Raw genomic sequence first — 21,858 nt, forward strand, 5'->3', positions numbered from 1 at the left:
CTAATAGAGTGAGTGAAAAAGACCAGCTTAGTGACTCGGCGAGATTGAAACACTCCCCTCGCCTCCTCAACAAAGCTGGCTACCCCGAGGCTGCGTAATCAACGGTGGCGTTTGGTTCCCTTTTGTGAGCCTTTTGTCACATCGGGCCATCTATCGAATAGTCGAGGTAGATGCCTATCTCGATACGCATCGACGGAAGTCAAGGTATGTCGTCATTCACACCGACAAAGGTCGGGTCCTAACTTCACCGAGCTCAGGCAACAACTCGAATGAGAAGCTGCCCTTACTGCTCGCCAGCATCACTGGTGGTTCATCACAGAATGGAGCGTGCTGGCGCCAGGAGAGTGTTGCGAGTTGTCTGTCTCAAGAGGTAGTCGGAGCTTTGGCAGGTTAGTCACGCTGATTGTGGAGGCAGGGGGCGACAAGCATACTTCTCAGGACGGGAGAACAAGCAATAGCTCTAGAGGCCCTGCCGTGCGTGGTCGTGAAGCTCTGTCCACATTTGATTCTTTTGCAACATTGGTTTATAGATGATGCTTATCGGATGGGCCCATCTAGTGGAGAGTCAGTGGTGGCGCATTCGTCAAAGGGCTTGCGATGTCAACAGACCATGAAGAAATGAATGCCGACGATGATCTGAGAAAGACATCGCCGGCATTCAAGAGAAAGGGTATGTTTCTGTAGGCTTGTTTTCAGCAATACTGTTGAGTGTCGCGGGTATGGGTGTGGATGACAGGTGAAGCAGCAGTGTGGTGTGGGGATGGAGTTTTGAGAATAATTTGGAGGGGTAAGAAAGGAAAGCACTACATGAGAGAAGCAGAATAGTGAAAACAGCTCTTTGTGATTGATCGAGGGCTCAAGCCCTTCTAATGTTGCTAGAAGCTACTGGCGGTGCTGAAGATCGGATGGCTCATGAGCGGCAGCACTCAGCAGCCTGCTAGGTGAGCACTGACGACAGGGTGATACAAACGCTGTGGAGGTGGCAGATGCCTGAGCGCCTCCACGCAGGCAGTGATACAGTCTGAGTACCAGCATCTGATCCCTGCTCGCTCTCATGACTTGCTGAATTGTTGCATCGTCTTCCAAGGGCAGAAAAATCTTCAGTACTCAACACGTAATCCCATCTCCTTGAAGTCATCTGAGGCTGCTGTAGCTGAAGGGGTGCCAGTTGTTTATGGTCCTTGGTAGGCGTTTTTGGGGACTGGAGTCTCCTATACCAGTGTATCCCTTGCTCCCCTGGAGCGCACATGTCATGTACCATTGTTCGCGGATTCTTTTCTTCCCAAGTACCAGAATGGTACCCCATGTACAGCCAACCATCTACACATTGGGCAAGTCTGATCACTCGCGGCTGGCGGCCTTTTCCGCGACACATACAGCTACTGCATAGTCCCCATCGTGGGATATGGAAATCAGCGCTGTCGAGTCCTTCTCATCCCCCGAAGCAGCCTTTATCCTCGCGTATGGTGCTCGCCCGCCCAGTCGCTCCTCTCCCTCTTGAGCCTTCAGTATCGATATATCATGAAAGGTCAACTTTCTGTGCGAGTGGGCCTTGATGGCAGCCTCCTTTGCCGCAAATCTGGAAACAGAGGTCAGCTTGTCTTACACGACCCCCTTTTTGCGCACTGAGTTACTCACCGTGATGCCAGGAACCGAGCACCCGCCCACAGCTCTGGATGTTGTTGGCTCAGCATTTCATGTCCATTGCTGTTGGCAGCGTCTAGCTGCCATTCTGGCTTGGACCGCAAAGTCTCATGTATCTTTTGCCGCACTACGTGGATGGTGGGATCATCTTTTGCAAAGACTCGAGAGATGAACCTGTCTGTATGCTGCGGGCTTTTGCCGACAATCTGGAAGATTCGACTGATCTGGCAAATATCTATCCCAACGCCGCAGGGATGAAGAAACGTAGCTAACTGCTTGGCCAGTGCTGTCGACATTGCATGATGAGCGTCTGTCTGTCAGTGAACTTGTGAAGTCGGGAGATAAAGATCCACTTGAGCGCGACACGCGCTTATGCGGCCGCGATGGGCCACTTATCGATAAAACCGACTTCCGAATGAGGTCCACAATGACGCAAGCTTGCTTTGGGGTTCTTCAACAAGTTATAGATTGGTACGTATTGCGCTGTCAAAGCCCCATCTATGAATGGCTTTAGCAAGGATGCGCAGCCTTTTATTTCGACTGCATTAGCTAACGAGGTAATGTTTGACAAGATCGGAGCAAAAGGTCCTACATTCCGTGCTTCCTTCGCTGTTTCAGACTGTTCCGACGCAAACCGAGAAATCAAACACAAACCACTTTCATGAGTGCAAATCAAAATGAGGGCAACTCCTAAACAATGAACTCCTGCAGGCCGAATCAATGAGTGCAAGTGCTGGTAAGGCAAGATTTCATAGCAAAGATTTTCATGGTAAGGACTGGCGCGTCCTGGTGACGCGGGCGCCGGGTGTGAGTGACCGTGTAAGTACCGTCGCTTAAGGCTCGTTGAGCAGAGGGGCGCGCTCGTCCTCGTCGGAGGAGCGCTTCCACTTGATCTCGCGACCGGTCCAAGCGGGAACGGCGACGACGACGGTGGCAATGAACAGCACAGCCATGATGACAAAGGCGAAGATCCACTGCAGGGCGATAACCTGGCGGAGGAACTGCGAGACACCAATGGCGGCCGCCAGAACACTGAGGGAGAAGCCCATCGTGTAGTCCTAGCGCAGACGGGTCAGCCAGCAGGTCAATGTCAAGAACGGTCCATGTCTGCTTTACCTTGAACGCCACAATGTAGAAGCTGCCGTAGGCCAGGATGCCCCAGATGAAGATGTTGCCAAAGATGCGGGCCACGAGGCTGGTCGGGTTGGGGACCATCAATGCGCCGTTCCAGTGCAGCGCAACATAGGTCCAGGCCAGGGGCATGGACACGACGGGTGTGTGGATGAAGCGCGGGTACGTGTTGTGGCGGAAGTACAGCGAGGTCAGGTTGAGGAAGTTGAGGACCAGGATCACCTCAGCCCAGTGGAAGTGGGAGCGGACGAAGAGCATGACAAAGGCGAAGTGGAACAGGTTGTTCATGATGAAGTGGCTGCCCACGCTGGCGGCTGCGTGGACATGGTCGGCGTTGGACGAGAAGAGGTGGCCAATGTAGCCAGCCTGGAAGATGAAGAGGATGATCCTGGGAGCGTGGTCAGTATGAACCTAGGAGGATAGACGGGCCTTCGGGAATGGTACCAGTAGATGGATGCAATCACCGAGTTCATTGTGAAAGCGCTGGGATAGAGGGAGTTCTGATCCCAGATGCGCTTGCGGATGGTGAAGCCATCGTGGGGAGCGTGGATTGTGTAGTATACCGAAACGACGAGGGAAAGAAGCCAGGTGAGAATGGTGAGGACCTTGTAGATGGTCACAGACGTCGCGCTGTGGTTCTCCCTCTTGCTGAAGGGGTTGTCTGCGCATGTCAGCATGTCGTGATTCGTGAATGCGCCCACGAAATCAATCGAGACCTACGTCTGTTCCAGTCGGTCATGTTGGCGGTATTGCAGTGAGCTAAAACTCGAAGAACTATTGCAGGAAGAATATGTGCGAGGTTGGAAAGGGAAGCAAGTTGAAGGCGAGAGGCAGCAGCTCACGGATGGCGTTTAACAAGATGAATGCTGAGCTGAGCCTCTGGGCCTCTGAGGTCACTGGTGGTGTGAGTGCCAGTGCCAGCAGCGGCCGGTGGGCAGAAGCGGGGCCCCGTCCTCAATTAACAAGGTGCCTGCAGCTGGAACTTGGCATTATGAGACTGCAGCCCGGAGCAAATGTGAGTCCAGTCCAGACTCCAGACTCATGCCCATGACAGATGTGTGCCTGGCATTGATTGCTCTCTATTCGCTAGTGTTTTCCTCTCACAACACCTTGTCGCACAGCACGACAACCTCAGCCTTGATCAACTCGCGTCCATTGTCGAGAGCATCGTCGCCTAGCTTGCTGAGAGCTTGAGACTGTGCGTCACCCCTCATCATCGTCCAGGCGGCTCAGCGTGTCTCGCGGGTTGGTAGGACGCCCTTGCAAAGCTGACGTGCGTCACACGACCCCCTCCGAACCGCCCCTGTTCACGCAGGAAAACATGCCACTGTTCGGATCGGGCATGTTGCTGTGGCAGGTGACCTTTGAGGGGTCCGTATTGAGGTGAGACCGCCCGACTTAAAGAATGGCGCATGGTGGGGAAGCAAGCATATTTGGAGGCTATAGCCTATAGCCTATTTGTCTGTACATCTCGAATGCAGCTCAGTTGACTCCAAGTCTATGAGCCTACCCTGTAGCTCCATCTACCCTCCCCTATCGGTCGCTGACCTGCCAATATTAGTTGATGAGAAAAATCATTCGGTGGCTGAGAGCTTTGTATAATGAAGTCACAAGGTATAATAGTACAAGAGGGTTTCTGTGTGTCCGTTGCCGAGTTTCATGAATTTAATGCTATCATCTAAACCTTGTTCAGGCACGCTGATGACACTAATGGCAAGATGTATTTGTATTGGAAAAACAACTGCTCAAGAACACACATGCAGATACGATACTATTCCTTTTTTTTACACGCTGCAGACCGGTAACAACTTTGAACCTCCCCTCCCCTCTAGAGAGTCGCACGCTCCTCTCATCGACTCAATGTGTAACCTGTGCAACATCACAATACGAGGCGCAGCTGCCTCAGGCAAGCCTGTCTTCTTAGATACCTTAGGCAGAGCGCCAGCCTTGTTTGTCCTCATTGCCTCCTCGCCTACTCGCCTCATTCTCCTGTCTGGACTTCAACGTGTAAGATTGTTCTGTTTGCGCTCAACACGATGTGCGTGCTTTGCCGATGTACGGCGAGTCAACAGCGTGCCGCCACGTCCTTGATCTCAAGTCGCACTTCTTTCAGAAGCTTGACGCCAAACCGCCGCTTCACGACCAGATTGACAACCAAATGCCAGCCAATTCAGCCCAGGTCTTACCCAAGGGTGACTCGATTCCACAAGAAAGATGTCGTGTACGCAGATTCGATGTCCAGCGTCCGACTCTTTACGACAAATCCGCCCAAACCAAGCCAGGACAGCCGCCCAGATACTCCCGTCGAGGAAGCCCAGTCATCAGCTGATTAGACCATGCAATATGGTGAAGACCACGGAAAGATACGCTGGCGGCCACTTACCACTCACGTCCTCGACGCTGTCCGCAAAGCATACCCTAGCAGTCCGGCCTTTGACGAGAAGGAACCCGCACGCTTCCAAACACACTGGCGTAATGTCTTTGAGCAGATGCGAAAAGACATCTCAGCCGATGATAGCATCGACAAGTACTTGACCGACCCGCCGGTCGAAAAAGCCAACGTCTTGCTCTTTGACACCTTGCACAGCCTCGGCTGCTGCTGCTGCCACCCGGACAATGAACCTAATATCGTGCTGGAGAGAGAGGGTGGAATTACAAAAGAAGACTTTGTGGACGGTCTAGCGGCTTATCTCTATGGGTCAGGGCTACCCAAGGTATACATCGAGCCTGAACCCTATATGGATGACGCGGGTGAGGCAAGTCGTGCTGCCGAAGCTGAAGACGAAGACGAAGACGAAGGCGAGGACTTTACAAACAACGAAGGGGTACTGATCTATGATTGTGGTTGGATATCCCAGGGCGGCGGCCAGACGTATCAGAAGCACCCGAATATCTTCATGTACTGCTATGGAGGCAATAAATTTGAGGATTACCAGCTCGAGAGGAAGAACAGCGATGCTTCCGCCGTCGCAGTGGAGGACTCTAGAGTTGACTAAGGTGTATGTCGAGCTCAAGGCTATTAGTCTCGTACAGAAAACTCAACTCCTGGGTGCATATTGAAAGTCAATGTCGCCTATGTACATTCATGTTTGAAATCGACTTACTCCTCTTTTACTCTACCTTACCCAAAGTTCATACCAAAATCGCCATGCAGATGCTGACCTCTATGTCTAGTGTAAATGCAATCGCCTTTCACAAGATGATGCTCACTTTTCGCTCTTGTTCTCGCCCTCACCCTCACCCAGAAAGAACTTGTCAAACACCTTCGCCTCCAGATCCTCCTCGCCCAGCTCCTCACCCTTGCGCAGCATGAGGTTGTTGCGGCGGAGATACACTCGCTTCGCCCACTTCCACGACTCGCACGACGCGACGAAGAAGAAGAAGGCCGCAAACACCACTGTCCACTCCAGATCGATCCCCACATGGAGGAACACGTAGGTGTTGAGGGTCGGGATGTACAGGGTCGGGACGATAATGAGGATACCGCCCACAATGGACCAGAAGAGGAACGGGTTGCGCCAGAGACGGTGCGCCCAGTTCTTGGTATCGTGGATCATGCCGTCAAAGAAGGACCGGCGCGCATCACACAGGACCCATGCGAAGAACAGAAAGATCCACGTGAAGACGGTGAAGCAGGTGGAGCGGGCGCGGAAGACGCCCTCGCAGGTTGGTCCCGATTCAATGTTGCAGTTTTCGCCAAAGTTGCCGTCCCAGATGCCGAACATGACGGCGACAAAGGTGCAGATTGTGCAGACCGCCATGAGGACGCCGTAGACGACGAGATCGAGGAGGAACTCGGGCGTGAAGACGCCATGCTTGAGCTACACAGCGTTAGATTATACCGAAGATTAGAGAACTCGGCAGCAAGCACTTACACTTTGAGGGGGGCGCCGCAGAATATCAGGCGAGGCGCCCTCAAACCCAAGGCCAGTCTCGGTAAAGGTTCCACCAACGAGCAGCATGAAGAGAATCTCAATCGGCGTCATTTGGAAGACGGACACGCCCGTCGAGTCCTTGTAGGCAAGACCTATCAGCAGAGCCGTGACGAAACCAACATTGGCCGCCAAGACATGCAACATGAATTTTTGGATATTGTCAAAGATTCGTCGTCCCTCTTCGACGGCGTTCAGGATACTGGCAAAGTTGTCGTCGCTTAGCACAATGTCCGAGGCCGACTTGGCCACGTCACTGCCGTTGAGACCCATGGCGATGCCAACGTCCGCGCGATGAAGACTGGGGCTGTCGTTCACGCCGTCGCCAGTCATGGCCACATAGCGTCCACGGCGATGTAGCGCGTCGATCATGCGGACCTTTGTGGACGGGGCACAGCGGGCGACGACCAAGGGCAACTGAGGCAGTTGATCGACCTCCTCGTCCGACAGCTTGTCAAAGTCATGAGCGGTCATGACAATCTGCTTGGCAATGTCGGCGCGGAGAAGATCCATGCGGCTAGGCAGGATGCCCACCTCGATAGCAATGGTGCGCGCTGTCTCGGGATGATCACCCGTGAGCATATGGACAGCAATGCCTGCTTGGTGACACTTGAAGACGCTGGGTCGAGTCTCCGGCCGAGGAGGATCATAGATGCCGACGAGACCACGGAAAACCATGTCATCTTCAAATTCCTCGCGCTTCAAGGACCCAAGGCGAACCTCGTTCTCGGTCACAGCGCGCGGTGATGCACGACTGGCGAATGCCAGCACACGCAGGCCGCGACGAGCAAAGGCTTCCATGTTGGCAATGACTTGTGCCCTGACCTTGTCTGACATGCCCTCGATCGAGGTACCGTCAGCAGCAGCAACCTTATCACAACTCTCAAGGACGCGCTCAACGGCGCCTTTGGTGAAAACCATGGCGTCTCCGCTGTGTTTTTTCCGGCAGAGAACCGACATCTTCTTAATACTCGAGTCGAATGGGAACTCAACCAGCTGCTTCCACGCTGCGTCATCAAATGAAGGCTTCACGTCCTGATTGCGGCCAAAGCGAGCGGCAAAGACTTGAATAGCAATTTCGGTGGGATCGCCGTTCACGTTCCAGGAAGCACCATCTTCGTCGGACACGGCGCGCTTCACAGTAGCCAGGTTGGCGAGCTGTGCGACATCGAGGAAGTTTCTAAGAGGCGAATGGGCTTCTTCCTCTTCGAGTGCCTTGATGCCCTTACCGACATCGCCGTCGGTCATGTCCTTTGGCAGGCCAGGCATAAAAGTGAGGTCCGCAATTTCAGGATTGTACGGCTCGTTGGTGACCCCGAGGCTGTAAGTGCCATGAGCTGGCATCCACGCCATGCGGGCGACCATTTTCCCTTGGGTGAGCGTGCCAGTCTTATCAGAGCAGATATTTGTGACTCCGCCCAAGGCCTCCAGAGATCTCATGTTGCGAACGAGGACGTGGCGGTCGATCATGACCTTGGTACCCGCTGCCATGGTGATGGTAAGAACCAAGATCAGGGTGACAGGTAGAGTGCCGATAGCGGTGGTGATGGCATAGATGATGACGTCTGTCCGGCTCGAGAACTCGTTGGCAGCCATGACGATGATGGCACATAGAACAGCGATGCCAAAGATAGTCAAGAACAGACCAGAGAGCTTGCGCTGTAGAGGTGTCCCGACATTGAGCCCAAGGAACTCGCCAATTGCGTCCCAAACTTTGCCAAGAGCAAAGAAAATGTAGTCCTTTGTCGAGGACTTGCCGTCCTCATCCTTGGTGAGCTTGCGCTTGTTGCCTTGGGCACGAAGCGCCGCCGCTATGGCACCGATTTCTGTGTACATGCCGGTAGCGAACACAATGGCCTTGCCACGGCCCTTGGTGATGGTAGTAGAGCTGAAGACCACGTTGAGACGATCGCCAGGCCCGACATCGTCAGACTCGCTGTCACTGTCGGCACCACCTCCACCACCAAAGACCAGCGCCGGGTCTTTGCGTACAGGGACAGACTCGCCAGTCAGGGCTGCTTCGTCAGCTTCGAGGTTGACGCACTCGATGATGCGGGCATCGGCAGGCACCACATCTCCGGTCTTCAATTCCACAATGTCGCCAGGGACGAGTGTCTCGGCATCGACCGTCTCGCTGTGACCCTCGCGGACGACACGGGCGGAAGGCGAGTTCAGGGAGCTCAGAGAGGCAATGGTCCGTTGAGCCTGGAGGTCTTGGTAGAAGCCGATGACGATGTTGAGGAGGATCATGCCGCCCAAGACACCACCTTCAATCCAGGCCTTGATCACGAAACTAGCAGCGAGGGCAAGGAGCAGGACCTAAGAATGTCAGTGTCCCTGGCGATATCAAAGTAGGAGAGCTCAAACATACCAATGTCATTGAGTTGAAGATCTGCTGCATGAAGATGGCCACAGCGCTGACACCCTTCTCTTGGCCCAGGTTGTTGGGGCCATACTTGTGCAGACGCTGAGCCGCCTCTTCGGTGCTGAGACCCTGAGTCTGGTTGGTATCGAGCTCGACAGCTACCTCATCGGTGGCCAGGCTGTGCGCTGGTCGAGAAATTGGCTCGTTGGACTGGCCCGAGACGTGGGCAGCCACATCTTCCGATGCTGTCTTTCCCTTCATGGTCGAGGGTGGTGAGAAGACCAAGAGAGGAGATTCTAATCAGATGGAAAGGGGAACCGATATCCGGGAGGTATAGTCGACGGCCAACTAGTATCAGAGGGCAACAGCTATGGCTACAATGTCGCCATTTAAACGGTTTCGAGTAGTGGCAAACTTAACAGCAGCGCCGCCTCAGATAGTCATGAAGAGTCACCTCGCGGGGCCCGCGGAGAACGGTAGGTTGATCGTCTTTGTGTCGATGGTTCTTTCAAGGCCAAGGCTTCTTCGGCAAGAGCCATAGAAAAGAAAGATTCACAATAGTCGGCTGAGTGTGGAAGCCAAGCCGCACATGGTCGGGACATGAGGAGTTTATGTGGGATAAGGTAGTGGGACATGATGCTTATTCCCCATATAGGGAAAGGCCGGTGAGCAACGCATCGAGAACATTTGACAGGTCCAGTCGCCAGGACTCTGAATGATTACGCGAGACCTGGGAAAGATGGACGTAATGGATTGGAGTTGAGAAGTTGTGTCGATCGGGTCAAGGCGTGCGGGAGACGTGAAAACTGGGCGGGTCCGCCAGGCCATATTAGGCAGCCAAGACGCATGTCACTCAACTTTGATCTGGGGCGCTATGGATTAGTTCGACTGGAGAAGAAGTCTAGAAGAGAAATCCGGGGTTCTCGCAGTTCGGGTGTTCAAACTCAGCATGCAAGTTTTCAAATCGAGAAAACAAGATTGAATACTGGACTGCCTAGGTTTCTACAGTCCCTTGATCGACGCCCCAGCGATGCCTGGAGACAGAGCTGGACTACTCCGTACTCTGTAAGCGTACCTGGTAGCCACTGTTCGACAGGATTCCTACAAGGCTTCACTTGACAGGACTATGCAAGTGCCCAGAGAATCCCGCGGCGAAAGTGATACCAAAGTCGCGATGCTCAATTCATGTCCATGAAAGGCTGCTGCTGCCCAGGCGATCAGTTGCGTCTGTCCTACCCGGTGCTGGGGCGTAGTCACGTGATAGCGCGTCACAGCACGCACGTGCCTGCCATGCGACGCGCCGGCCCAAGCTCATGCCATCAACTTTCAGCCCTCAGATACCAGCCAGCGTCAGGCAGCTGGATCAGGCTATCCCATCGTTGGCAGCTTGGCTTAGCCTCATTGTTCTTTTCATTGTTGCATCGCGAGCTTCGGTTGACCTTACAACCAAACAGCCATCCGTCGCACAGGCTGGCCTCACTGCTTCCCCTTCTCAAATGTTCCACTTGGGCTCATCAGACACACCGTCGTCGCCATGAGTGAATCAGGGCGCCTGAAGAGACGGAGCCAGAATCTGCTGCACTTTTCCCTCAACAGGATCAGCTCAGATGCCGAAGCACAGTACAATGCCGGCGCTCCAAAATCTGAGGCGTTGCCTGCCCGGTCGGCCACGCCACAGGTTGGCAATCACCAGCAGGCCCCACTGCCCACAAAGAAAGAGCTCGCGGCTCTAGCAAGGCTGCCGACGAGTACAGCACGGCCAAAGCCAGCGGCGAATTCACCCAGAAAGCCCTTGGGCGGTGGTAACAGCAATGTTGTCGTCCAGCCTTTGCCCGACTCTCCTCCAAGGAAACTCCCATTGGGTCGTATGGATCAGATCACCCAAGTCTTCCGACCACAGCATACCCAGATCCCCGAGCCAGCACCCGTCGCTGACAGAGAAGAGCACGACGAGACAAAATCCATCTTTGCAGGGGACTCGCTGCCGGATGATTGTCTGGCTTCAGGCTACACGACAGAGTTGATGGTTGGCCCAGACGAGGAAGCAGACAATTTCAAGGCTCGGGTCCAGTCGCAACATGACGAGCCACTCCAGGCCGCACCAAACCGGCGCGAGAACGAGAGCAAGCCAGAGCGCCCAGAGCGCCTTGAATGGGGAGAGAAGCATCACCATGCTCCCAAGCCAGCAAATGGTGGCTTTGTCTTCCACACGGATGGAAGCGGGAAGATGGCTGTTGCCCACATTCAGCAGCGTCTGGAGGCCTCGCAAGTCGGGGACGGGTTTAGGAATGAGCCTTTGGCAGAACGGCGACCATACCACGCAACACAACACTATCGCCCCGCGACGACTCCGCCCCCACCGCAGGCCAGGACAGAGATACCCATAAGACAGGTGAATGTTGCAAAGGAGCAGAGAGCACACAAGAAGAATCACCATTCCAGGAACTATTCCTCTGCGTACGAAAAGGAACCGGCACCCAAGCAAAGCCGACGAACAGTGCGGAAGCAGGAGCCGAGGACGGTGATCAACTTGACGGATGATGGAGGCCCGGACAGTGATGGCTACGAGGATGAGGAGGATATCTATGAGACCCCGAGACCCAAAGCAAAGCAAAGCAAGGCCAGGACGATTCCAAAGGATCACCTCTTGGAAAGTGCCCTGCCGCCGCCCACGATGGATCTCAGCAACCACCAGAGCAGGAAGCGCAACCGCCCCATGACAGACTACGACGATAAGGTCCTCGGCTCCATGTCCTGGGCTGACCTGCAAAAGGAGCCCTTCGACCAAGATCCCTCCCAAGCCGCCGCCCATTCCCACGGGCAGGGTGGCAGCGAAACAGACCAGTTGACCAAGAACCTGGAACAGCTCAAGTCCAAGAGCGACGAGGACCAGCGGGCCTTCTTCTGCACAACATCCATGGACGACTGGGAAAAGTCGGGTGACTGGTTCGTCGACCAGTTTGCCGACCTGATGAAGAAGCTCCGCGATGCGCGACGGGCGAAGCGGGAGATGGTGAGCGGGTTCGAGAAGGAGGCGGCGCAGCGCGAGGAGGCTGTGCGCCAGCGCAGTGAGGCGATTGATCGCAAGCTGGCTAAGATGAAGCAGGACGGACGACGGGTTGTTGGAGGAGGCTGACCTTCCATGGAGGTCTTTTCTTCAACCGCGCACTTGGAGGAGACAAATACCCCTTGACGATGATGATGATGAATGACGGGAGGGCCATGTGTATCTACTATCTTGGTGCACTGGGGTTCGCTTGCTAACTTGCTTGGTCAAGGTCCTGCGTGGAGTTCTTTTGGCACGGGCCCATATCTTGCTTGAGATCAATTCAGTCACAGACGATGAACCTCCTTGACCTTGCGGTCTGCATCCACTACGATCCGCAGCTGCTTCCCCGGCTGCCCTGGCAGGACCCCAGCCCTCACGCCGTCCGTGTACAGCTCGTAGGCGGGAAAATAGCCGTCCACGAACCTGACGACCTCGTCGACCGACATGCCCGCGTTAGGGTCCCCCTTGTCTCGGCGCAGATGCTCCTCCTGCTGCGTGCGCCAGGCGTACACAAAGTTCAGGTCCTCGGCGTCAATGTGGATAAAGGCGTCAAAGAGGTCCGTCAACGCGTCGTAGTTTCTTAACTGCTCGTTGATGAGGAGCAAGTGCTCCAGCTTGTGCATGCCCAGCGTGCGGCTGGGGGCCTTCCACTTGGCCTCGACTTCGGCGTCGCTCAAAGCGCGAAAACCAACGGACCATCCCTCCAGGATCACCGCCCTGATGGGGGGCTGGCCGGGCTGGTTGACGGGTTTCCACTGCGCCTCGGGGGCGCGATCGCCATGGCCTGCGTACGCTGACTTGTCGTACACGGGCAGCTTTGTGGGTTCCCCCTTCATCACCTTGTCAAAGAAGGCCTTGGCGAGTGGCAGATCGTGGGTGCCTGCGTCCCAAGTCAGTGCTTGACGTCGACACTTTGAAGTCCAGATAGGAACGCACCTGGTTCCCCGCGATGCTGCCACAGAGCATTGTCCGCGTTGTTCCGCCCGAGAGCGACTAGGTCCTCGTGGTTGAGGTAGAAGTCGTCGATGCTGCAGACAAGTGTGGGCACGCCCTGGGCCTCGAGAGCGGAGGCGAGCGCCCTGACGAGGGTGGTCTTGCCAGCGCCCTGGATGCCATTGAGGCCAATGACAAAGGGTTTGCCGGAGGCGGGGTGTGACTTGAGGTGGTCGAGGATGAAGGGGACGCAGATGGGCGTCTTGTCGTCTACAAAGGTGGCCATGGTGGTTGAACGTGGGACGACATCCTCAGGGGATGTGGGGAGGAGCGTGAGCTACATCTTGTGGTGAGAACTTGAAGGTTGGGGTTGCTGTGTGGGGTTGGCCGATGGGCGGAGGTGTCCTAGTCCGGGGATTCGGTCGGGGCTCACGACTACTATTACTTCCTCAGCTAGCAACACAGTAATAAGCGATTGATGAATGGCTCTTGGAGGTAGATTGCAAAAAGGACATGGCATGCTCTGACATTGCACGAGTGGTCGACTGGAGTCAGTCTACGTGGACGTGTACTAACCTACAGTCTAAGCTAGTAACACAGCGTCTCACTGATCCTAATCTGCTCGGCTGAGAGAAAGAGAGGCAAGGTAGTGGCCTATTAATTGTTTGATCAACACTTGTAGTTGTCTTGATCTCAGCATTGACGGTCTGTGAGGGCAACAGCCTGGGTCAGCCAGTGGTCAGGCATAGCGACACCGCAAAAGTTGTCGTCTCCAAAGGCTCACCTACATCTGCCGCAGTGGTCGCAAGTCCAGAGTGTGTCGTATTGAAACAAGAGCCATGATTATGATATTCTAGGTGTCCGCACCTGGCACATGGGCTCATGTGCTCACATGGAAGCTGCTTGACTGCTGTGAGCATGTGATGGCCCTGACGGCACTGATGAGCGCTGTCAATTGGGTAACTGGGTTAGGGACAACTCCCTGGTGAACACTGGCGCCCCACAAATGAGGTCACTGACAGCTGAAGCATGTGAACGTCACGCGATGCCGGATCCGGCCTAGCGCCCGCCCCACGGGGCCCTCGGCGTCCCCCCCAGCGGCTCCAGAGGCTGCAGAGGGCGAGCCGAGGTCCTTGGGGAGAGCAGGTCGGTCCCTTGACTCCAGATTCGTCAACCACCTCGCTGCGGAGAGGCGTGCATTGCCGAACCACCTCTTTAATTATTCCCTCTGTCCTCCTCGACCTCCCTCCTCTGCTTGCTTCCCCCATTCCTTCATCTCCCCCCGCCGTCGATCGCCCTAACATCCCAACCGATTCGACACATCTCACGCGCGCACACACACACACACACACAGACACGCCCCGTCATGGCTGAGCAATTGCGATACGACGGCCAGGTGGTCGTCGTCACCGGTGCCGGCGGTGGCCTGGGCAAGGTGTACGCCCTCTTCTTCGCGTCAAGGGGCGCCAGTGTCGTCGTCAACGACCTGGGCGGTTCCTTCAAGGGCGAGGGCAACTCGACAAAGGCCGCTGACGTGGTCGTTGACGAGATCAAAAAGGCCGGCGGCAAGGCCGTCGCCAACTACGACAGCGTCGAGGACGGCGACCGCATCATCGAGACCGCCATCAAGGCCTTTGGCCGCATCGACATCCTCCTCAACAACGCCGGCATCCTCCGCGACATTAGCTTCAAGAACATGTCCGACCAGGACTGGGACCTCATCAACCGCGTCCACGTCAAGGGCGCCTACAAGTGCGCCCGCGCCGCCTGGCCGCACTTCCGCAAGCAAAAGTACGGTCGTGTCATCAACACGGCCTCGGCCGCGGGCCTGTTTGGCAACTTTGGCCAGACCAACTACTCGTCCGCCAAGCTCGCCATGGTCGGCTTCACAGAGACCCTCGCCAAGGAGGGCGTCAAGTACAACATTATCTGCAACGTCATTGCCCCCATTGCCGCCAGCCGCATGACCGAGACCGTCATGCCCCCGGACGTGCTCAACAACCTGCGCCCTGACTGGGTCGTTCCCCTCGTCGCTGTCCTCGTCCACAAGAACAACACCACCGAGACGGGCGGCATCTTCGAGGTCGGCGCGGGCGCTATGGCCAAGCTCCGCTGGGAGCGCTCGAGCGGTCTGCTGCTCAAGGCTGACGACTCGTACACCCCGGGCGCCATCCTCAAGAAGTGGAACAAGGTCGTCGACTTCTCCAACCCCCAGTACCCCACAGGCCCCAACGACTTTATGACCCTCCTCGAGGAGTCGATGAAGATGGGCCCCAACGAGCAGGGCGAGAAGCTCGACTTCTCCGGCAAGGTCGCGCTCATCACGGGTGCCGGTGCGGGCATCGGCCGCGCCTACGCGCTGGCCTTCGCCAAGCACGGCGCCTCCATTGTCGTCAACGACCTTGCCAACCCCGACACCGTCGTCGAGGAGATCAAGAAGCTCGGCGGCAAGGCGGTCGGTGTCAAGGCCTCGGCCGAGGACGGTGACGCCGTCGTCAAGGGCGCCATTGACGCCTTTGGCCGCATCGATATCCTCGTCAACAATGCTGGTATCCTGCGCGACAAGGCCTTCACCAACATGGACGACAGCCTGTGGGACCCCGTCATGAACGTGCATCTGCGCGGCACCTACAAGACGACCAAGGCCGCGTGGCCCTACTTCCTCAAGCAAAAGTACGGACGCGTGCTCAACACCACCTCGACGAGCGGTATCTACGGCAACTTTGGCCAGGCCAACTACGCAGCGGCGGTAGGTTTCCTGATGACCAATCCTATCCCAATAAAAAGCTGACAATCTTAGAAATGCGGCATCCTGGGCTTCTCGCGCGCCCTCGCGGCCGAAGGCGCCAAGTACAACATCAACGTCAACACCATTGCGCCCAACGCCGGCACCGCCATGACCGCGACCATCATGCCCGAGGAGATGGTCCAGGCCTTCAAGCCCGACTACATTGCGCCCGTCGTCCTCGCCCTCTGCAGCGACAAGTGCCCCGACCCGACCAACGGCCTCTACGAGGTCGGCAGCGGCTGGGTCGGCAAGACGCGCTGGCAGCGCGCCGGCGGCCACGGCTTCCCCGTCGACGTGGACCTCGTACCCGAGGAGGTCGTCAAGCACTGGAAGGACATTGTCGACTTTGACAGCCCCAAGGCCGACCACCCGGAGAAGATGCAGGACTCGCTGTCCAAGGTCATGGCCAACATGGAGAACAAGCGCAACAAGGTATGAAACCTCGTTAGTTCTCAGCCAAACATGTACATAGCTGTAAATACCAAAGTTCTGCTTTTGCTGATCATCTTCCTGTCTCCGTAGTCCCCTGCTTCCTCCTCTCCTGCCAGCCAGGAGCCTGCCAGCGAGCACCTCGCCGCCATCCAGGAAGCCGTCAAGAAGGAGGGCCCCCCCACCGCGTACAACTTCACGGACCGCGACACCATCCTCTACAACCTCGGCGTGGGCGCCAAGAGCACCGACCTCAAGTACGTCTTTGAGGGTGCCGAGGACTTCCAGGTGCTGCCCACCTTTGGCGTCATCCCCCCCTTCAACGCCGAGATGCCGTTCGACTACGACACCATTGTCCCCAACTTCAACCCCATGATGCTCCTCCACGGCGAGCAGTACCTCGAGGTTCGCAAGTGGCCCCTCCCCACCGCCGCCCAGCTCTCCTCCAAGGCGCGCCTGCTCGAGGTCGTCGACAAGGGCTCCGCCGCCATCCTCAAGAGCGGCGTCACCACCACCCTCGCCGAGACGGGCGAGGAGGTCTTTTACAACGAGATGACCGTCTTCCTCCGCGGCTGTGGCGGCTTTGGCGGACCCAAGCGCGGCGCCGACCGTGGTCCTGCCACCGCTCCCAACGCCGTCCCCAAGCGTCACCCAGACGTCGTCGTCGAGGCCAAGACGAGCGAGGACCAGGCGGCCATCTACCGGCTCAGCGGCGACTACAACCCGCTCCACGTCGACCCTGCCTTTGCCAAGATGGGTGGCTTCAAGGCGCCCATCCTCCACGGCCTGTGCACGTTTGGCTTCGCGGGCAAGGCCGTCTACGAGCGCTTCGGCGCCTTCAAGAACATCAAGGTGCGCTTCGCCGGGCCCGTCATTCCCGGCCAGACGCTGGTCACCGAGATGTGGCGGGATGGCGGCAAGGTCACTTTCCAGGTCAAGGTCAAGGAGACGGGCAAGCTGTGCATTGCCGGGGCGGCGGCGGAGCTCGTGGACGCCAGCCAGAGCAAGATCTGACGGAGTGTGTGATGTGTATAACGAATGTCAACAAGCGGAGGAAAGTGAATCATTTATAGTCATGTATTATACAAGCACTGTGCTTTATTAATCCATTGTCCGTCAACGCCATTCTGCTGCTACGCCTGCTGCTGCTGGTTGCCCATGCAGGCGATCTTGTTGTTGTTCTTGTGTCCGTAGTAAAAAGGGGGCACCAGCAGTGATAATAATGCCCTTCCGGTCTCGTCTATGTCTGATCAGCACCAACGCCGCCTCGCCCAAACGCCACATGCCATGGACCCGCTCAAAGTCGTGGATCGCTAGACGCCAAGGTTGTCCCCATACCCTCATGATGCGCCCGTACTAGAGAAAGAAGCAATTCACAATCAAGTCAAACACCTCGGCCGTCGTCGGCCGCTGCCCGCGCAGCACGTCCCAGCGGAACGCGGCGGGCTCGCCTCCCCTCGACGCGACGCCCGTCTCGAGGAACGCCTTTTCTTCCCCGGACAGATCGCGGTTCTCCTCCGCCTTCCACTTGCGCTCCGCCTCCTCCCTGGCCTGGCGGAGGATCTTGTTGGTGTCCTCCGACTCCCAGAGGTTGCACCGGTCGCACTCCTCACACGGGCGTGGATCACCGTCCGGCCGGAAGTGGTCGCAAAAGTGTCGGTATCCCTCTTCGCTCAGGTCGGCGCGGCACACGTAGCACATCTTGTACCCGCAGGGACACGTCAGCTTGTTGCAGCCGTCGTTCTTGACAAACGATGTGTTGCACTTGGGGCACACGCGCTTAATAGCCAGGCTCATGGCCGTTTCCACCTGCGTCCGCAACGCGACCAGGGACGATTCGTTGCAGACGTGCACATCCTTCCATGACTTGCCGCACGTCAGACACGACGGCCTGCCACACTCGGGGCTCTGACATGTGAACTTTTGCCCCCGTCTCCGCCGCCTGTGCCGTGTAATCGCTGCGTCCCACTCTCTTCGAAGACAACGGCCCCAAGCGTGCTGCTGACCGAGAAGTAGGATCAGCACTGAGCCTGCTATCGACAGGAACACGGCCATGGGCGCGAAGAAGAGTACACCCAGTGAAGTAAAAGACAAAGAGACAATGCTGGCAATGTCGACCCGCAAGCGCGCCTCGTGCGCCGGCACGTAAATGTCGTCAATCTCGGCGTAGTTGCAAAAGGGACACCGCACGAGCGGCACGTTGGACGCGAGCAAGCTGTGCTCCGCAAGCCGCTGGTCGAGCTTGTGCAGGATCTCGGCGCCCTTCTTCTCCTCCGTCATCGCCCGCTGCATGTGATCGCGCTGGACATGCCCCGTGCACCCGTCGCCGTCCACAGCCATGCATTTCAGCGTACCCGCGTCGGCGTTGATGCTGCTCTGCCAGCCTTGCCCAAAGACGGCCTCCTTGATCGAGTACTGCACGCACCGGAAGCAAATCATGTGGCCTTCCTTGTTGCAGTGGGTAAACTCCTCAAAGGTGCCAGGGCAAAAGCAGCAGGTACAGTCATACGTCGCGTCGGCCGCCTCTGCCTCCTCGTTGTTGATCTGCACGGCGTATTCCCTGTCCGCTGCTTCCTTTCGCTCGGCATCGCGCTCCTTCAGGGGCGCAATCAGGCGCGTGAACAACTCCCGGTCAAACTCGGCATTACCAGTCGCTCGTATCGCGGGATAGATAGCCCCTTGCCCTGTCGACCGCCAGACCACCAGGGGGTGGTGTTCTGCCTCGCCCGTAGCGATGGGCTTTCGCCGGAGGAAGAAGGAGGAGATGGTGAAGCGCCATGATTTGGACGACAGCGTGGCGAGCGTTTGGCGGGCCTCGAGGTACGAGTAGTTGGACTCGGCAAGGACGGCATTGATGTTCAGCTTGGACAGCCCCTTGAACTCTTGGTAGGCCAGGTTCTGCACGGCGGTGATATATTCCTTACTCCGAAAGGACTCTCCGCGGGGGATCGGCTCGGACTCGCCCGTGTGTTTCTCAGCAACCCTCCATCGCCCCTTGACCCACTGAACGCGATTCTTCAGCAACGTATCGGCAACGAGTGCCAAACGAGACTCGCCATCGAAGCTTCCGAGGAGCTCGCGGAACACTTCGATGCGGATGTCGGGGAAGACGGCAGCCAGGGCCTCCAGGCTGTTGTTCAGCTCCCGCAGGTTCGGTCGCTCGGGAGGTATACACGGGAGCTGTACCTCATCGTGGATGTACTCGGGGAGCAGGTCGACTTCGGAGGCCGAGGAGGAGGCTTTCGGACGACTGGACGCGGATGCTGGCCTGTGTGGCCTATCGCTCGAGGTGAGCAGGCCAGTGAAGACCATGGTGGGCGATGCTCATACTGCAGGGATCGGTGCGAGGGCGAACTGCTAGATGGACGATAATGGCCAGTACATACAAATGTATGGGCGTTTCGGAGTCTGTGCGTGACTATCAATAAATTGTATAGAAGTGTTGCTGTTGGTTTGTCCTTTGTCTGTCGGAGGAGATCAAGGATGTATGATGGAATGCGTGTTCCGCTGCCACGGCAGCTGCTCTCTGATTCCTCTAAATCTAACGTCACGTGTAAAAGTCGGGTCCGTGCATATATACCAGGTAGGTAAGTAGATCAACTAGGTGCACGTCGATATATCTCACGATAACTAATCTTATCCCTTCTCCTTCTATACATACCGATACCTTTCTGCTTTCTATACCGCTTAACTACCCCCTTTTTCTTCATAGCCGCCATGTGTTAGGCAATCCAGAACGATTTTCATCCACGAAAAGACTCGACCGACGATCGAGCCGTAACAATACCCCAGCCATGAATCTATGTGATGCATATGCAGTGATTGATTCTTCAGCGGCCCATCTTCACGTTCACTTCATCCTCCGGCCTTGTTTTACTATCAAGCCATTCGTAAACGACCCGCACCCAAATGGCATCTCCGACCACGCCGCCGCCGCCGCCGCCTCCTGGACGCGCAATCCGAACACTCATCCTTCTGCTTATCAAAATAAGAGGGAATAGGCTCATACGAAAACTTCTAAAGAAACAGACCGGCCCTTTTTATATCAAGGCCAGACAAGGAGGGAGCATGACCGAAGCCAACACTATACACTTCGTCGCCAACCACACGTCTATACCCGTGCCGAAGATATACTACGCGTTCGTCCACAAAGGAACAGCATATATAATCATGCGCCGTATCAAGGGGCAAATGGCAGCATCTGAATGGGCACTTCGTTCAGATGAATCGCAAACGAAGATACTAGAGCAGCTACGCGGCATGATTACCGAGCTCCGCTCTATTCCGCCGCCGGAAGGGACCAAGATTGGTAGCATCGACGGAGGGCCGTTCTGGGACTGTCGTCTGCCCAGGAAGTACTACTGGGGCCCGTTCGCTACTACACGCGAATTCCATCTCGCGCTATCCGATAATAGTCCATGGCACGCCAAATGCCCCAACTTCCCTGACCTCGGCGAGCTTTTCGCATTCTATCAGCAAGCAGAAGAGAGCCAGTTGGTTCTCACCCACGGTGATCTCAGCAGCCTCAATATTCTGGTCGATGGGGATACTGTCGTGGGCATCGTGGATTGGGAGACAGCAGGATGGTTCCCGCCATACTGGGAGTATACAACTGCCAAATATGTGAACCCTTATAACCCATTCTGGGAGGAACCGGTCGATCGTTTCATAACGCCGATGCCGCGGGAGTGGAAGATGGAGACTATCAGACGCAAGTATTTTGGCGATTTCTGATGAGTTGGTGAGTTTCTGCGCCATTGTACACGTCAAGCTTCATGCGCTCAAGGCACCAACTCAACCCCATCAAACATATCCCAGGTGGCAGCCTTCTCCTGATCGTACTTCACTCTTCCATCAAACCGATGTGCAGCCTTCTTCTTCTCGACATACCACATGGCGGTATCTCGAATCGAATCCCAGTTCAGATTCTTGGGGGGGCCCAAGGCCTTCTTATCACTCAGAGCCGTTTCTATGGCCTTTTTCACCCACCCGACGCAATTCCATCCCACCTCCCCTGCTCGGATCGGGATATTCCTTAGGATAAACTCCGATCTGTCTCTGTCCTTGACCTTGGCAAATATGACTCGGACAAGCAACATGGATGTCGCCAGCAACGAGCTCTCTCGCTCGTCATACTCCCAAGTCGACACAGGGTCGTCAGATTCCCCTACAAACCTGATTTTTTCTAGAGCATGATAACGAGCGCCTTTGCTGTTCTCTGTCTCGATCTTCGGCCCTAGCATGAGAGCCCAGTGATACCTGCAACTGTTAGAACAAGGATGATGCGCTGTTATAGCATTGACTTACGTGTCTTCGAGTCCCGGCATGGTCGGTGCCCCTCCATGAGCATACAGGGCAACATAAAGGCGATCTTTGTCGGAAGGCATTGTCTGGTTTGGATATTTGGGTTGGCTGATCTGGCTGCCTTGGTTAAGTTGGCTTGATTTAGCTTGAGATTGCAGTTGAAGTGCATCAAATTCTTAGCAAAGAAGACCAGGCCTTTATACACAAAGGCATCATCAGGCTGGCACCATATCCAATGCTATCACAAGCGCCTGACTCGCAAGGGAGCAGGAGGACGAAACTG

General features: G+C 56.1%; 11 protein-coding genes across 11 annotated transcripts; 5 read left to right on the top strand and 6 right to left on the bottom strand.

The window, feature by feature from the left end:
- Positions 1-1,198: 1,198 nt before the first annotated feature.
- F5Z01DRAFT_156113 (uncharacterized protein) lies at positions 1,199-2,208 on the bottom strand. The gene is made up of 2 exons (XM_046257759.1): positions 1,639-2,208; positions 1,199-1,579 (listed from the first exon to the last, which is right to left on the bottom strand). The coding sequence occupies exons 1-2, from the start codon at positions 1,938-1,940 to the stop codon at positions 1,342-1,344; spliced, it is 540 nt and encodes a 179-aa protein (XP_046117115.1). The 5' UTR covers positions 1,941-2,208; the 3' UTR covers positions 1,199-1,341.
- A 269-nt stretch (positions 2,209-2,477) lies between these two features.
- On the bottom strand, positions 2,478-3,514 carry F5Z01DRAFT_637453 (uncharacterized protein; the record flags this gene model as incomplete). Its single annotated transcript, XM_046262284.1, has 4 exons — positions 2,478-2,702; positions 2,761-3,163; positions 3,220-3,436; positions 3,496-3,514. The coding sequence occupies 4 exons, from the start codon at positions 3,512-3,514 to the stop codon at positions 2,478-2,480; spliced, it is 864 nt and encodes a 287-aa protein (XP_046117116.1).
- A 527-nt stretch (positions 3,515-4,041) lies between these two features.
- On the top strand, positions 4,042-4,989 carry F5Z01DRAFT_156177 (uncharacterized protein). The gene is made up of 2 exons (XM_046257760.1): positions 4,042-4,158; positions 4,337-4,989. Exon 2 carries the CDS (start codon positions 4,435-4,437, stop codon positions 4,864-4,866), a length of 432 nt encoding a protein of 143 aa, XP_046117117.1. The 5' UTR covers positions 4,042-4,158; positions 4,337-4,434; the 3' UTR covers positions 4,867-4,989.
- F5Z01DRAFT_156178 (uncharacterized protein) lies at positions 4,990-6,000 on the top strand. The gene has a single exon (XM_046257761.1). It carries the CDS (start codon positions 5,112-5,114, stop codon positions 5,769-5,771), a length of 660 nt encoding a protein of 219 aa, XP_046117118.1. The 5' UTR covers positions 4,990-5,111; the 3' UTR covers positions 5,772-6,000.
- Positions 5,877-9,422, bottom strand: F5Z01DRAFT_156084 (calcium-transporting ATPase). Its single transcript, XM_046257758.1, has 3 exons — positions 9,079-9,422; positions 6,651-9,026; positions 5,877-6,596 (listed from the first exon to the last, which is right to left on the bottom strand). The coding sequence occupies exons 1-3, from the start codon at positions 9,331-9,333 to the stop codon at positions 5,982-5,984; spliced, it is 3,246 nt and encodes a 1,081-aa protein (XP_046117119.1). The 5' UTR covers positions 9,334-9,422; the 3' UTR covers positions 5,877-5,981.
- Positions 9,423-10,388: 966 nt separating this feature from the next.
- Positions 10,389-12,307, top strand: F5Z01DRAFT_156183 (extracellular mutant protein 11-domain-containing protein). Its single transcript, XM_046257762.1, has one exon. It carries the CDS (start codon positions 10,607-10,609, stop codon positions 12,206-12,208), a length of 1,602 nt encoding a protein of 533 aa, XP_046117120.1. The 5' UTR covers positions 10,389-10,606; the 3' UTR covers positions 12,209-12,307.
- F5Z01DRAFT_156294 (P-loop containing nucleoside triphosphate hydrolase protein) lies at positions 12,307-13,704 on the bottom strand. The gene is made up of 3 exons (XM_046257763.1): positions 13,631-13,704; positions 13,058-13,507; positions 12,307-13,001 (listed from the first exon to the last, which is right to left on the bottom strand). Exons 2-3 carry the CDS (start codon positions 13,338-13,340, stop codon positions 12,406-12,408), a joined length of 879 nt encoding a protein of 292 aa, XP_046117121.1. The 5' UTR covers positions 13,341-13,507; positions 13,631-13,704; the 3' UTR covers positions 12,307-12,405.
- A 498-nt stretch (positions 13,705-14,202) lies between these two features.
- F5Z01DRAFT_658130 (uncharacterized protein) lies at positions 14,203-17,364 on the top strand. The gene is made up of 3 exons (XM_046263678.1): positions 14,203-15,803; positions 15,855-16,274; positions 16,365-17,364. The coding sequence occupies exons 1-3, from the start codon at positions 14,421-14,423 to the stop codon at positions 17,283-17,285; spliced, it is 2,724 nt and encodes a 907-aa protein (XP_046117122.1). The 5' UTR covers positions 14,203-14,420; the 3' UTR covers positions 17,286-17,364.
- F5Z01DRAFT_658132 (uncharacterized protein) lies at positions 17,365-19,852 on the bottom strand. Its single transcript, XM_046263679.1, has one exon. It carries the CDS (start codon positions 19,581-19,583, stop codon positions 17,628-17,630), a length of 1,956 nt encoding a protein of 651 aa, XP_046117123.1. The 5' UTR covers positions 19,584-19,852; the 3' UTR covers positions 17,365-17,627.
- Positions 19,853-20,085: 233 nt separating this feature from the next.
- On the top strand, positions 20,086-21,028 carry F5Z01DRAFT_156393 (kinase-like domain-containing protein). Its single transcript, XM_046257766.1, has one exon. The coding sequence runs from the start codon at positions 20,181-20,183 to the stop codon at positions 21,003-21,005; it is 825 nt and encodes a 274-aa protein (XP_046117124.1). The 5' UTR covers positions 20,086-20,180; the 3' UTR covers positions 21,006-21,028.
- A 24-nt stretch (positions 21,029-21,052) lies between these two features.
- On the bottom strand, positions 21,053-21,658 carry F5Z01DRAFT_637460 (uncharacterized protein; the record flags this gene model as incomplete). The annotated part of the gene is made up of 2 exons (XM_046262285.1): positions 21,053-21,530; positions 21,579-21,658. 2 exons carry the CDS (start codon positions 21,656-21,658, stop codon positions 21,053-21,055), a joined length of 558 nt encoding a protein of 185 aa, XP_046117125.1.
- Positions 21,659-21,858: the final 200 nt, after the last annotated feature.

This window comes from Emericellopsis atlantica (assembly GCF_019669845.1).
Source record: "Emericellopsis atlantica unplaced genomic scaffold F5Z01scaffold_17, whole genome shotgun sequence".
In the NCBI taxonomy this organism is placed as follows: Eukaryota; Fungi; Ascomycota; class Sordariomycetes; order Hypocreales; family Bionectriaceae; genus Emericellopsis; species Emericellopsis atlantica.

Excerpts from the sequence above, each read along its gene's own strand:
- F5Z01DRAFT_658130 (XM_046263678.1), top strand. The coding sequence starts at position 14,421 with ATGGCTGAGCAATTGCGATACGACGGCCAGGTGGTCGTCGTCACCGGT. Across the intron at positions 15,804-15,854 it reads AGGCCAACTACGCAGCGGCG|AAATGCGGCATCCTGGGCTT; the intron begins GTAGGTTTCCTG and ends TGACAATCTTAG. Across the intron at positions 16,275-16,364 it reads TGGAGAACAAGCGCAACAAG|TCCCCTGCTTCCTCCTCTCC; the intron begins GTATGAAACCTC and ends CTGTCTCCGTAG.
- F5Z01DRAFT_156183 (XM_046257762.1), top strand. The coding sequence starts at position 10,607 with ATGAGTGAATCAGGGCGCCTGAAGAGACGGAGCCAGAATCTGCTGCAC.
- F5Z01DRAFT_156393 (XM_046257766.1), top strand. The coding sequence starts at position 20,181 with ATGGCATCTCCGACCACGCCGCCGCCGCCGCCGCCTCCTGGACGCGCA.
- F5Z01DRAFT_156177 (XM_046257760.1), top strand. The coding sequence starts at position 4,435 with ATGAATTTAATGCTATCATCTAAACCTTGTTCAGGCACGCTGATGACA.
- F5Z01DRAFT_156178 (XM_046257761.1), top strand. The coding sequence starts at position 5,112 with ATGCAATATGGTGAAGACCACGGAAAGATACGCTGGCGGCCACTTACC.
- F5Z01DRAFT_156113 (XM_046257759.1), bottom strand. The coding sequence starts at position 1,940 with ATGTCGACAGCACTGGCCAAGCAGTTAGCTACGTTTCTTCATCCCTGC. Across the intron at positions 1,580-1,638 it reads GCTCGGTTCCTGGCATCACG|ATTTGCGGCAAAGGAGGCTG; the intron begins GTGAGTAACTCA and ends CTCTGTTTCCAG.
- F5Z01DRAFT_658132 (XM_046263679.1), bottom strand. The coding sequence starts at position 19,583 with ATGGTCTTCACTGGCCTGCTCACCTCGAGCGATAGGCCACACAGGCCA.
- F5Z01DRAFT_156084 (XM_046257758.1), bottom strand. The coding sequence starts at position 9,333 with ATGAAGGGAAAGACAGCATCGGAAGATGTGGCTGCCCACGTCTCGGGC. Across the intron at positions 9,027-9,078 it reads TCTTCAACTCAATGACATTG|GTCCTGCTCCTTGCCCTCGC; the intron begins GTATGTTTGAGC and ends TGACATTCTTAG. Across the intron at positions 6,597-6,650 it reads TGCGGCGCCCCCCTCAAAGT|CTCAAGCATGGCGTCTTCAC; the intron begins GTAAGTGCTTGC and ends AACGCTGTGTAG.
- F5Z01DRAFT_156294 (XM_046257763.1), bottom strand. The coding sequence starts at position 13,340 with ATGGCCACCTTTGTAGACGACAAGACGCCCATCTGCGTCCCCTTCATC. Across the intron at positions 13,002-13,057 it reads GCAGCATCGCGGGGAACCAG|GCACCCACGATCTGCCACTC; the intron begins GTGCGTTCCTAT and ends CTTGGGACGCAG.